The following is a 13,059-nucleotide window of genomic DNA, read 5'->3' as shown; positions in this document are numbered from 1 at the left end:
ACAGGTCAAACGTTTTCTGTAAGTCTTCACAAGGTTTTCACACACTGTTGCTGGTATTTTGGCCCATTCCTCCATGCAGATCTCCTCTAGAGCAGTGATGTTTTGGGGCTGTCGCTGGGCAACACGGACTTTCAACTCCCTCCAAAGATTTTCTATGGGGTTGAGATCTGGAGACTGGCTAGGCCACTCCAGGACCTTGAAATGCTTCTTACGAAGCCACTCCTTCGTTGCCCGGGCGGTGTGTTTGGGATCATTGTCATGCTGAAAGACCCAGCCACGTTTCATCTTCAATGCCCTTGCTGATGGAAGGAGGTTTTCACTCAAAATCTCACGATACATGGCCCCATTCATTCTTTCCTTTACACGGATCAGTCGTCCTGGTCCCTTTGCAGAAAAACAGCCCCAAAGCATGATGTTTCCACCCCCATGCTTCACAGTAGGTATGGTGTTCTTTGGATGCAACTCAGCATTCTTTGTCCTCCAAACACGACGAATTGAGTTTTTACCAAAAAGTTCTATTTTGGTTTCATCTGACCATATGACATTCTCCCAATCCTCTTCTGGATCATCCAAATGCACTCTAGCAAACTTCAGACAGGCCTGGACATGTACTGGCTTAAGCAGGGGGACACGTCTGCACTGCAGGATTTGAGTCCCTGGCGGCGTAGTGTGTTACTGATGGTAGGCTTTGTTACTTTGGTCCCAGCTCTCTGCAGGTCATTCACTAGGTCCCCCCATGTGGTTCTGGCATTTTTGCTCACTGTTCTTGTGATCATTTTGACCCCGCGGGGTGAGATCTTGCGTGGAGCCCCAGATCGAGGGAGATTATCAGTGGTCTTGTATGTCTTCCATTTCCTAATAATTGCTCCCACAGTTGATTTCTTCAAACCAAGCTGCTTACCTATTGCAGTTTCAGTCTTCCCAGCCTGGTGCAGGTCTACAATTTTGTTTCTGGTGTCCTTTGACAGCTCTTTGGTCTTGGCCATAGTGGAGTTTGGAGTGTGACTGTTTGAGGTTGTGGACAGGTGTCTTTTATACTGATAACAAGTTCAAACAGGTGCCATTAATACAGGTAACGAGTGGAGGACAGAGGAGCCTCTTAAAGAAGAAGTTACAGGTCTGTGAGAGCCAGAAATCTTGCTTGTTTGTAGGTGACCAAATACTTATTTTCCACCATAATTTGCAAATAAATTCATTAAAAATCCTACAATGTGATTTTCTGGATTTTTTTTTCTCAATTTGTCTGTCATAGTTGATGTGAACCTATGATGAAAATTACAGGCCTCTCTCATCTCTTTAAGTGGGAGAACTTGCACAATTGGTGGCTGACTAAATACTTTTTTACCCCACTGTATATATATACAGCTGCAGAAAAAATTAAGAAACCACTGCAAAATTATCAGTTTCTCTGGTTTTACTATTTATAGGTATGTGTTTGGGTAAAAATAACATTTTTGTTTTATTCTATAAACTACTGACAACATTTCTCCCAAATTCCAAATAAAAATATTGTCATTTAGAGCATTTATTTGCAGAAAATGACAACTGGTCAAAATAACAAAATAATAATAAATAAATAAATAAATAAATAAATAATGCAAAGAAAATAAGTTCATGTTCATTTTTAAACAACACAATACTAATGTTTTAACTTAGGAAGAGTTCAAAAAAATTCAAGCAGCTCGGCTTTGTTTGATGGCTTGTGACCATCCATCTTACTCTTGATCACATTCCAGAAGTTTTCAATGGGGTTCAGGTCTGGAGATTGGGCTGGCCATGACAGGGTCTTGATCTGGTGGTCCTCCATCCACACCTTGATTGACCTGGCTGTGTGGCATGGCGCATTGTCCTGCTGGAAAAACCAATCCTCAAAGTTGGGGAACAATGTCGGAGCAAAGGGAAGCAAGTTTTCTTCCAGGACAACCTTGTACGTGGCTTGATTCATGCGTCCTTCACAAAGACAAATCTGCCCAATTCCAGCCTTGCTGAAGCACCCCTAGATCATCACCGATCCTCCACCAAATTTCACAGTGGGTGCGAGACACTGTGGCTTGTAGGCCTCTCCAGGTCTCCGTCTAACCATTAGACGACCAGGTGTTGGGCAAAGCTGAAAATTGGACTCATCAGAGAAGATGACCTTACTCCTGTCCTCTACGGTCCAATCCTTATGGTCTTTTGCAAACTTCAGCCTGGCTCTTCTTTGCTTCTCATTGATGAAGGGCTTTTTTTCTAGCTTTGCACGACTTCAGCCCTGCCCCTAGGAGCCTGTTTCGAACCGTCGTCACCGTGCACTTCACTCCAGCTGCCGTTTGCCATTCTTTTTGTAGGTCACTTGATGTCATCCTACGGTTGTTGAGTGACATTCAAATGAGTTGGCGGTCATCCCGGTCAGTAGAGAGTCGTTTTCGCCCTCTGCCGGTCTGTAGCTTTGTTGTCCCCAATGTCTGCTGCTTGACCTTGTTCTTATGAACCGCCGTCTTTGAAATTTTAAGGATGGAAGCGACCTGACGCTCACTGTATCCCTCTGCCAGTAAAGACAGAATTGAAACCTCCTTTTTCTCACTCAAAACTTTCCTTTTCAACTCTTTTTGCATGGTCAATTGTTATTTTTTTATTAAAATTACTTTTGAGGTACTATTAGCACTGTTTTTGCCATCCAGCTAGTCCTATTGCAAGAGGATAGTGATGACCACAGCAGTGGTTTTTATACTTTTCCTCGTTAAATAAGATCTGGTTCATGTGATCACCTAATCAGTACCTAATTCAGTAGAATGAGGTGTGCCTGTGTTGGAATTCAACAGACACTGGAATGGAATGGCTGTCATACATGTAGAGATGCTGATTTAAGAAACATTTGCAGTGGTCTCTTGATTTTTTTCCACAGCTGTGTGTGTATACATATATATATATATACACACAGACATACTATATTCTCATATAATCTTAACAAAACTCATAATAATGTGAATGCTGGCTGATGCACTGGTAATGAACACAGTGATAAACATAGAATCTCAGTTTAGTTAACCGCTGGTGAGAAAGTAATCCTCTCATATCAACACAGTAAAATGACATGATCCTGTATTGTGAATGTGTGGTTAAATTTAATTCAACGCTAAGAAACAACTGTCTGTTTCCTAATGGCAGGTTGAGCTCTATCGACACCAAGTACCACATCTGGAAAATGGGAGTGGTGCTGACTGACAACGTAAGTGTTTACTCCCTCAATAAAGCCAAAACTGTCAACCCAGCCCCTCCCCCTTCAGTGTTTGTGGCTGGCAATAAGGCTCTGGATAGGTAGTAAGCAGTATGGTCTAACCACCCTGAGGCCATTAGAAGGCTAGCTGGAGCCATCACCATATTGCTTACACCTATCAAGTCCCTTAACAATCGGCAAGCACAAAAGGGAAAAGTTGATTTTAGACTGAAAAAGCGACGGACTGAGCTTGACTTTTCCTTGTTCTTGTCATTTGCAGTCGTTCCTGTACCTGATCTGGTACGCCACCATGTCCATCCTGGGTCACTACAACAACTTCTTCTTCGCCGCCCATCTTCTGGACATCGCCATGGGCTTCAAGACCCTGAGGACCATCCTGTCCTCCGTCACTCACAACGGAAAACAGGCATGTGGCGATAATAACCACCAGACACCGTCAGAAGGCCACACAGACGTTTTAATCACTAGACTGTAGATCAGGGGGACATCTCAATGCAGGTTAGCGTTTTTTTTTGTTGTTGTCATGAATCTTGTTCTGGATGCAGCTCTGCAGTGTGGTCACTAGCTGTAAGAGCGAGTAAGGGGGGAAAAAGTCAAGTGCTAGTTTTAGTTCTCAAAAGGCTTTTATTTTATTTTTGGGTGGGGCGGTGAGATTATTTAAAATACTCTTTGAAGAGGTAGGGTTTCAGATATTTTCGTAAGATGGGCAGGGACTTTGCTGTTCTAACTTCAGGGGGAAGCTGGTTCCACCATTGGGGTGTCAGGACAGAGAAGAGCTTGGACTGGGCTGAACAGGAGCTGCCCTCCCGTAGGGATGGGAGGACCAAGAGACCAGAGGTGGCAGAACGGAGTGCTCGGTTTGGGGTGTAGGGTTTGAGCATAGCCTGAAGGTAGTTCCTCTTGCTGCTCCGTAGGCAGGTACCATGCTCTGTAGTGGATGGGAGCTTCGACTGGAAGCCAGTGTGGAGGAACGCGGTTGTTATCCTCTCTCAAGTCAAGTGAAGTCATGTTTCTTTAAAGTGCATGTGACACAGGTCTCAACACAATTTACATTTCTGTATGCTGAGAATATTAATTTCCTCTCTCCAGTTGGTGCTGACTGTCTGTTGGCAGTGTATCTGTACACCGTGGTGGCCTTCAACATCTTCACTAACAATGACCCCCTCTCTGTCTCTCTCCATCTCTCTCTCCCTCAATCTCTGTCTCTCCCTCTCTATCTGTCTCTCTCCCCCTCTCTATCTGTCTCTCTCTCTGTCTCTGTACAGTTGGTGCTGACTGTAGGTCTGTTGGCGGTGGTGGTGTATCTCTACACCGTGGTGGCCTTCAACTTCTTCAGGAAGTTCTACAACAAGAGTGAGGACGAGGACGCACCTGACATGAAGTGTGACGACATGATGACTGTAAGTCTATTCACACACACACACCTCTACTCACTGCTGTAGTATTGATACTGTGTCATAGCATGTATCAGTTAGTCATGCACATCCTTCAAACATTACGTTCTTAAGATAACCCAGTAATAGATGGCTTGGTTAGAGTTCATTCCACAACTCACAGAACATGTTGTAGGAAGGGATCCAGAAATGGTGTCAACCCTGCTGCATATCCTTCACACTAGTGTACAGTATATCACTCAGATTGTTGAATAAGGAGGAGTTTAAAAGCCCCGTCTTCATCCTTTACTACATAAAGCACAACGTTTACACTTGTATCAGTCTTTTTTTGAAAGATTGAGTTTTAAAGCCCCCTCCTCCCCTCCCTCGCTTCTCCTCCTCAGTGCCATCTGTTCCACCTGTATCTCCTCCTCAGTGCTATCTGTTCCACCTGTATATCCTCCTCAGTGCTATCTGTTCCACCTGTATCTCCTCCTCAGTGCTATCTGTTCCACCTGTATATCCTCCTCAGTGCTATCTGTTCCACCTGTATATCCTCCTCAGTGCTATCTGTTCCACCTGTATCTCCTCCTCAGTGCTATCTGTTCCACCTGTATCTCCTCCTCAGTGCTATCTGTTCCACCTGTATCTCCTCCTCAGTGCTATCTGTTCCACCTGTATCTCCTCCAGTGCTATCTGTTCCACCTGTATCTCCTCCTCAGTGCTATCTGTTCCACCTGTATCTCCTCCTCAGTGCTATCTGTTCCACCTGTATCTCCTCCTCGGTGCTATCTGTTCCACCTGTATCTCCTCCTCAGTGCTATCTGTTCCACCTGTATCTCCTCCTCAGTGCTATCTGTTCCACCTGTATCTCCTCCTCAGTGCTATCTGTTCCACCTGTATCTCCTCCAGTGCTATCTGTTCCACCTGTATCTCCTCCTCAGTGCTATCTGTTCCACCTGTATCTCCTCCTCAGTGCTATCTGTTCCACCTGTATCTCCTCCTCGGTGCTATCTGTTCCACCTGTATCTCCTCCTCAGTGCTATCTGTTCCACCTGTATCTCCTCCTCAGTGCTATCTGTTCCACCTGTATCTCCTCCTCAGTGCTATCTGTTCCACCTGTATCTCCTCCTCAGTGCTATCTGTTCCACCTGTATCTCCTCCTCAGTGCTATCTGTTCCACCTGTATCTCCTCCTCAGTGCTATCTGTTCCACCTGTACGCGGGGGTGAGGGCCGGCGGTGGTATCGGTGATGAGCTGGAGGACCCGGCGGGAGACCCCTACGAGCTGTGGCGTATCCTCTTTGACATCACCTTCTTCTTCTTCGTCATTGTCATCCTCCTGGCCATCATTCAGGGTACGCTACGACCAGGGTTGGGGTCAATTCAGGAAGTACACTGAAATTCTCTTCAATGCTTTTCAATTTCAACAGATAACATTTTGAATTAGAATGTGTTTTACTTTCTGAATCGACTGGAATTTAAATGGAATTGACCCCTGAACTTTCTTGATACTGTATCACATTAGTTTTCTTGGATTTCCTGATGTATACACAATTCAGCTTTTGGCTGCCATGTACACTAGAATAAACTCAAATTAAACTATTACTAGGTTCTTTGGGGGATCTAGGATCAGGTCCCCCCCCCCGTCCATGTAATCTTACCCGTTGTGATCTAAAAAGGTGTGATCCTAAATCAGCACTCCTACTCTGAGGCCCCTGCTTTTCAGAACAGCTGAGAGGACTTTCCCATGTAATCCTTGTGAAGTTAAAATGCTGTCTTTGTTCAATACTACAGGTTTGATTATTGATGCGTTTGGGGAACTGAGAGACCAGCAGGAGCAGGTGAAGGAGGATATGGAGGTAAGAGTTCACCTGGTCTCACCTAGAACCAACTGTATCAATGTTAGGAATAAGCATATTCTTCACAACAGAACATTGCATCTTCTTGAATAAACGCAATATGTTAGGGGAGGGGAATGTATCTTGATTGGGTAAACACATTCCATCCTCTTGCTGTAGACTAAATGCTTCATCTGTGGTATTGGAAACGACTACTTTGACACGACACCCCACGGCTTTGAGACTCACACCTTACAAGAGCACAACCTGGCCAACTACCTGTGAGTACATAGTGACATGATGACGTTGTTTAAAGCACATACGACCAGAGCTGTGCCATAAAAGGGTCTCGTTTTTGAATTTAATTAGATGTGCTTAACCAAGGATGCTCTGGATGAAAGCCTGAGCTAATATTTGATCAAACTGGCCACCTTTTGACACCGCTTTTCTCCTTGCGCAGCTTCTTCCTGATGTACCTCATCAACAAGGACGAGACTGAACACACCGGCCAGGTACGTACAAAAACAAATGTCTTTATCATATGAACACAGGTCTCAATCTCTGTAATTGAAACAACTTTTCACTCCTGAAACATTAGCACTAGAAGAACTATGGAGTGATTTCAGTGCCAACAGAAATTGTATTTTGAATTCCATAATTTTGAATTTGTATTAGGATATTGACTTTGAATGGAATATGTTTGAATTTGTAATGCACACATTGAATCATTGAATTCATAAATTGATGTTGTATTTCATGATTTGAAACTGAATTGAATGAATATTGCATTCATTTTTTAAATTCAATTTCAATTTTAATTGAATATTCAAATTCAATATTTATATCTTCCTTTTCAATACGGTAGATGTTGCATTCATTTTCTGTGTATCAAGTTTACAAACTATAATTTCAAGTTTATGAAAGTTTCATATATTCAACTTCTCAGATGCATTCAGATTCAGTTTTCAAATTCAGTTCTCTAAATTCGGATTTCAAAACCAGAGACAACATCCTGGTACTTTGCCAGCCAGGAAAGGTAGAGGAGCACAGACAGAATCAAACGCTCTCTGTGGTAAACAGAAGCTTCTGGTGAATTCTGAAGCCAATGTGGAATGGTTAATTAATTTTTTCCCCTATGAATTTGGCTCTAGTGTTTGAACCGTTTTGGCTATAAGCCATTATGACCCCATTCCTGAAAGCTAAGACTCTCTGGAACACGAGTAACTGGTCTGAGACCTGACAGATTGCATTGTCTGGCGCACAGGAGACCTGGGTTAGAACCCCATCTGTCAAACTAACACGTCTTCAGGTCTCAGCCAAGGTTGCTCATCACGTGCATGGATCACCAAACCACCTCTGTTGCACTCTCATTAAATGGTGCACAGATCCTTCTGCTTGCCACTGAAAGTGTTGTTGTGCAGGAGGCCTGATTTGGAACCCAGTTAGTTATATTAGTGCCGTGCTCTCTGAGTACGAGGTCAAAGAGGGGTGAAATGTAACAGGTGGATAGATAAACCATGCTCTTTTGATGAATAACTTTGCTAGAGACTTGAAGACTTGTGTTAGCTTCCAGAACTAATCCCTATGGGCTTTAGCTAAGTGGGCTTACACAGTCTTGTGACATGCAGGAGACCTGGTACGAACCCAGTCAGTCACAAGAGAAAGATGAAATAGGGAGTGGAAAGGCTATCCTTAGAAGGGCTATGATAGGGCTATTCAACTGTATTCTCATGGGGGCCAAATTATGTTTTTTTGTGACACTCCTTTCTTACATGTTCTTTGCGGCCTGTGATCATCATAGATGGGAACAGAACCCACTGGGCACAGACGTCAATTCAACGTCTATTCCACATTGGTTCAATGTAATTTCATTCAAATGACGTGGAAAAAACGTTGATTCAACCAGTGTGTGCCCAGTGGGAAGGCATGTCCATGTTCGAGAGAGTCTAAGCTTTCAGGAATGGGATATAGCTATAATAGCTGATATTGGTTCAAATGCTAGAGACAAATTCATAGGAAAACAGTAAATGAAACATGACACATTGGCTTCGGACACCGCCAGAAGCTTCTGTTTACCACAAAGCGTTTGATTATATCGGTTCTCCTCTACATTTCCTGGCTTGCAAAGTACCAGGATGTTGTCTCTGGTTTTGAATCAGAATTTATCAAACTGAATTTGAAAACTGTTGAATATATTAAACTTTGATCAACTTTAAATAATATAGTTTGTAAACTTGATACATAATGAATGCAATATCTACCATATTGAAACTGAATATATAAATATTGAATTTTAATATTTAAAAAAATGAATGCAATCGCTCCATAAACCGCCAACGATGTCACGCCTTTTGAATGTCATGTGAATTTCAAATTGAAATATTGCTGCCATTTTTAAACTCATGTCCCCCTTTGTCCTTGACTTTTCCTAAATGCTGTTGTCTATTTAACACACTACACAATTTGACTTCATGTAAAATTACCTTTTCTAGTTGAAACACCTTTTCACTCCTGAAACATTTTAACTCTTGTGTATTTCCCTCTTCCTCGACAGGAGTCGTATGTGTGGAAAATGTACCAGGAGAGATGCTGGGACTTCTTCCCTGCTGGGGACTGTTTCAGGAAGCAGTATGAGGACCTGCTTGGGTAGAGAGGACACCTAACACTACATTACCCAGCTACCCTACAACCCTACCTGGGTAGAGAGGACACCTAACACTACATTACCCAGCTACCCTACAACCCTACCTGGGTAGAGAGGACACCTAACACTACATTACCCAGCTACCCTACAACCCTACCTGGGTAGAGAGGACACCTAACACTACATTACCCAGCTACCCTACAACCCTACCTGGGTAGAGAGGACACCTAACACTACATTACCCAGCTACCCTACAACCCTACCTGGGTAGAGAGGACACCTAACACTACATTACCCAGCTACCCTACAACCCTACCTGGGTAGAGAGGACACCTAACACTACATTACCCAGCTACCCTACAACCCTACCTGGGTAGAGAGGACACCTAACACTACATTACCCAGCTACCCTACAACCCTACCTGGGTAGAGAGGACACCTAACACTACATTACCCAGCTACCCTACAACCCTACCTGGGTAGAGAGGACACCTAACACTACATTACCCAGCTACCCTACAACCCTACCTGGGTAGAGAGGACACCTAACACTACATTACCCAGCTACCCTACAACCCTACCTGGGTAGAGAGGACACCTAACACTACCCAGTTACCCTACAACACTCTCTGGGTAGAGGACACCAGAACACTACCCAGTTACCCAACAACACTCTCTGGGTAGAGGACACCAGAACACCACCCAGTTACCCTACAACACTCTCTGGGTAGAGAGGACACCAGAACACTACCCAGTTACCCTACAACACTCTCTGGGTAGAGGACACCAGAACATTACCCAGTTACCCTACAACACTCTCTGGGTAGAGAGGACACCAGAACACCACCCAGTTACCCTACAACACTCACTGGGTAGAGGACACCAGAACACTACCCAGTTACCCTACAACACTCTCTGGGTAGAGGACACCAGAACACTACCCAGTTACCCAACAACACTCTCTGGGTAGAGGACACCAGAACACCACCCAGTTACCCTACAACACTCTCTGGGTAGAGGACACCAGAACACCACCCAGTTACCCAACAACACTCTCTGGGTAGAGGACACCAGAACACCACCCAGTTACCCAACAACACTCTCTGGGTAGAGGACACCAGAACACTACCCAGTTACCCAACAACACTCTCTGGGTAGAGAGGACATCAGAACACTACCCAGCTACCCTACAACACTCTCTGGGTAGAGAGGACACCAGAACACCACCCAGTTACCCTACAACACTCTCTGGGTAGAGGACACCAGAACACCACCCAGTTACCCTACAACACTCTCTGGGTAGAGAGGACACCAGAACACCACCCAGTTACCCAACAACACTCTCTGGGTAGAGAGGACACCAGAACACCACCCAGTTACCCTACAACACTCTCTGAGAAAGACTAACTCACTTGAACCTTAACGGAACATGACAACTAGCTCCACATAGCTCTTCTGCTGCCGTTGTATCCATCATACAGTTTCACCTATCGAAATGGCCAGCCACTACCGAGGAGAGACTGACGATGAAGACGATGATTGGACTTGGTGTTTGGATTTATATTGAAAGTAAAGTCAAGATAAGTCACCTGCCACGGTGACACCATGTCGATGACACCTTGTTCGCTCTTTGAACACACATGGTTTTATATTAATTTGATCTGTTATGATGACACTTGCTTAACCCCAAAACTGTTGAACAATGTGTGTCGTGTGGTAGAGTGGAGACATTGATGTGTGTAGGGTTACAGCCATGATATTAATACCCTAGATATTAACTGAGAACCAAAATACAAGATTGACGCTAGAATGTGAATTGTGGTGGTGATAATGAATCTTCACTAGAAATTAAATTAGATCCATTCTACCTTTTTCTTGAACTTGGTCTGAATCTGATTAGCTTTGGTGAGATGAGACATTTAAAAAAAGGGGTCCCTCAAGAGTAAGTCTTGAGCCCCTTTATAGTTGTTTATCATGTGCCAATGTGCCTTAAATGAGAAACCTTGACACCCTTAGTGCTCTAGGTTGTGGATTAGATTAGAATGACCTAGCTACAGTAGGGATAGCTTTTTAGGAAAAAAATAAAATATATATATGTTGTGTAAAATCTATATACCCATTGTTCCCAAACTATAGTGTCCTTGCCTGCCTGTACACAGTTCTTTCCGTAGTAGAAATTACACGCTGAGGAAAAAACACAGTTCAGGATTTATTGAACACACAAAGACAGAAAAGCAGTGAGCTGCTATTGTATGGCTATTTATATATGTAGTAGCTTTGGTAAACTGCATTTATCTTCGAGAAGGGAGGATGGAAATGACTAAAGTAACCAATAAACCATGTCTGTATTCCACGGGCTGTCAACTGACTCACAACACCGATCCCATTACAGAAACCTTTCAGAGGGGAAATCTGTGTGACTCCCTTTCAGTGTCTGACAAGGCAAAAGGAATAGAAGATCCATCCTTTGAAGGGTACAAAGCGCGGTTAAACACCAGCATCAGCTCACAGAGCTCTGCTGCCAGACCCACAGTCCCATCTCTGTAGCCACAAGCCACTAGTTCAGGCTATCAGACCATCCAGGGTAGTCGGTAGGATGGAGACAACATGGGATTTGACATGTGAATCAGTCAAATGGGAGGGAAAGAACTCCCAACAACAGCATTTGTGAAAAGTATATTCTATAATTGGCTATCTTAAATCAACAATGCCTTCATCCAAAGTCGATCTAATGATTGTCCATCATGAAATGTCAATTAATGAATCTGCTGTTATATAAGCAGTGCTCCATGTCTTGACTGTGCAGTGGTGGAGTAGAATATGATGTAAGACTGTTAGGGGGCTGAGTTACGGAGCTAAGGGAGGTACTCCTCATCGTGACTGTTAAGGCTGAGTTGCGGGCTGAGTTGCGGGCTGAGGGGGACTGGACGGTCCTGCTCCCAGGCCAGGCTGTGTGATAGGGTCAGAGGTCATCGTGACTGTTAAGGGCTGAGTTGCGGGCTGGAGGTACTCCTCATCGTGACTGTTAAGGGCTGAGTTGGGGGCTGAGTTGAGGGCTGAGGGGGACTGGACGGTCCTGCTCCCAGGCCAGGCTGTGTGACAGGGTCAGAGGTCATCGTGACTGTTAAGGGCTGAGTTGCGGGCTGAGGGGGACTGGACGGTCCTGCTCCCAGGCCAGGCTGTGTGACAGGGTCAGAGGTCATCGTGACTGTTAAGGCTGAGTTGGGGGCTGAGTTGCGGGCTGAGGGGGACTGGACGGTCCTGCTCCCAGGCCAGGCTGTGTGACAGGGTCAGAGGTCAGGAGATCATGCTGTCCAGCCAGTCTTCCAGGTCCTCCTCTGTCACCACCTCCTTTGCTACCTCTGCCTTAGGAGGTGCAGCCACATCCTCCTTCTGAATCTCCTCCTTGACCTGCTGTGTCTCCTGCTTCTTATCCTCCCTCTCCTCCTCTGGAACCAGCTCCTCCCTCTCCTCTAATGCTGATGGAAAAAAAAATAAACCACAGAAAGTTGCACTCTCCCTAGTACTCACACAGATAAAGTGGATGAACCAACAACATTCCATCTTGTTTCTCTGTATGTTGCTAGCAAATTATCAACGCCTTTCTTTAGGTTACTGTTAAGTGATGGGTTGTTGAAGCAACAAGGTATTTTTTCCCGCACTGAATTGATCTGCAACCTTGTATAATCTAATTACAACGTTGCAGAACAGTACTCACGTTTATCTGGAACCTCCACAAGCCTGCCAGAAGGTTCTGAGAATGGGCTCTGTAGGGTGAGCAGCTGGTCCAACTCCTTATCCATGTCATCCACCACAGGAGTCTTGGCTGCTGAGGAGCCCAGAGGAACAGTGCATGGGGCTGTGCTCACAGCACAGGAAACGCCAAGGCTTGGAGTAAGGCCTTTCTGAGCTGCTGGGACAGGAGGCTTGAACATACCCAGCGCTACAGAGTCCTGTTTGGGTGCCAAGGTCATAGTGGGTAGCT

At 44.7% G+C, this 13,059-nt stretch overlaps 2 protein-coding genes across 2 annotated transcripts in view; one reads left to right on the top strand and one right to left on the bottom strand.

The window, feature by feature from the left end:
- LOC311119401 (ryanodine receptor 3-like) overlaps positions 1-9,080 on the top strand; it is a gene marked incomplete at both ends in the record, with an annotated part of 72,809 nt that extends 63,729 nt beyond the window's left edge. Inside the window, 8 exons of the mRNA XM_084194102.1 lie at positions 3,148-3,208; positions 3,477-3,623; positions 4,483-4,617; positions 5,791-5,947; positions 6,387-6,451; positions 6,611-6,711; positions 6,891-6,942; positions 8,985-9,080. Coding sequence (XP_084050228.1) covers positions 3,148-3,208; positions 3,477-3,623; positions 4,483-4,617; positions 5,791-5,947; positions 6,387-6,451; positions 6,611-6,711; positions 6,891-6,942; positions 8,985-9,080 — 814 coding nt within the window. The remainder of the gene's footprint in view (positions 1-3,147; positions 3,209-3,476; positions 3,624-4,482; positions 4,618-5,790; positions 5,948-6,386; positions 6,452-6,610; positions 6,712-6,890; positions 6,943-8,984) is intronic.
- Positions 9,081-11,270: 2,190 nt separating this feature from the next.
- LOC311119402 (uncharacterized protein) lies at positions 11,271-13,048 on the bottom strand (the record flags this gene model as incomplete). The annotated part of the gene is made up of 2 exons (XM_084194103.1): positions 11,271-12,553; positions 12,793-13,048. The coding sequence occupies 2 exons, from the start codon at positions 13,046-13,048 to the stop codon at positions 12,372-12,374; spliced, it is 438 nt and encodes a 145-aa protein (XP_084050229.1). The 3' UTR covers positions 11,271-12,371.
- Between the last annotated feature and the right edge of the window lie 11 nt (positions 13,049-13,059).

The sequence above is a fragment of the Coregonus lavaretus genome (assembly GCF_964263955.1).
Source record: "Coregonus lavaretus genome assembly, contig: HAP1_SCAFFOLD_2655, whole genome shotgun sequence".
Classification (NCBI taxonomy): domain Eukaryota; kingdom Metazoa; phylum Chordata; class Actinopteri; order Salmoniformes; family Salmonidae; genus Coregonus; species Coregonus lavaretus.
This window is presented reverse-complemented; position numbering and strand designations above follow the sequence as displayed.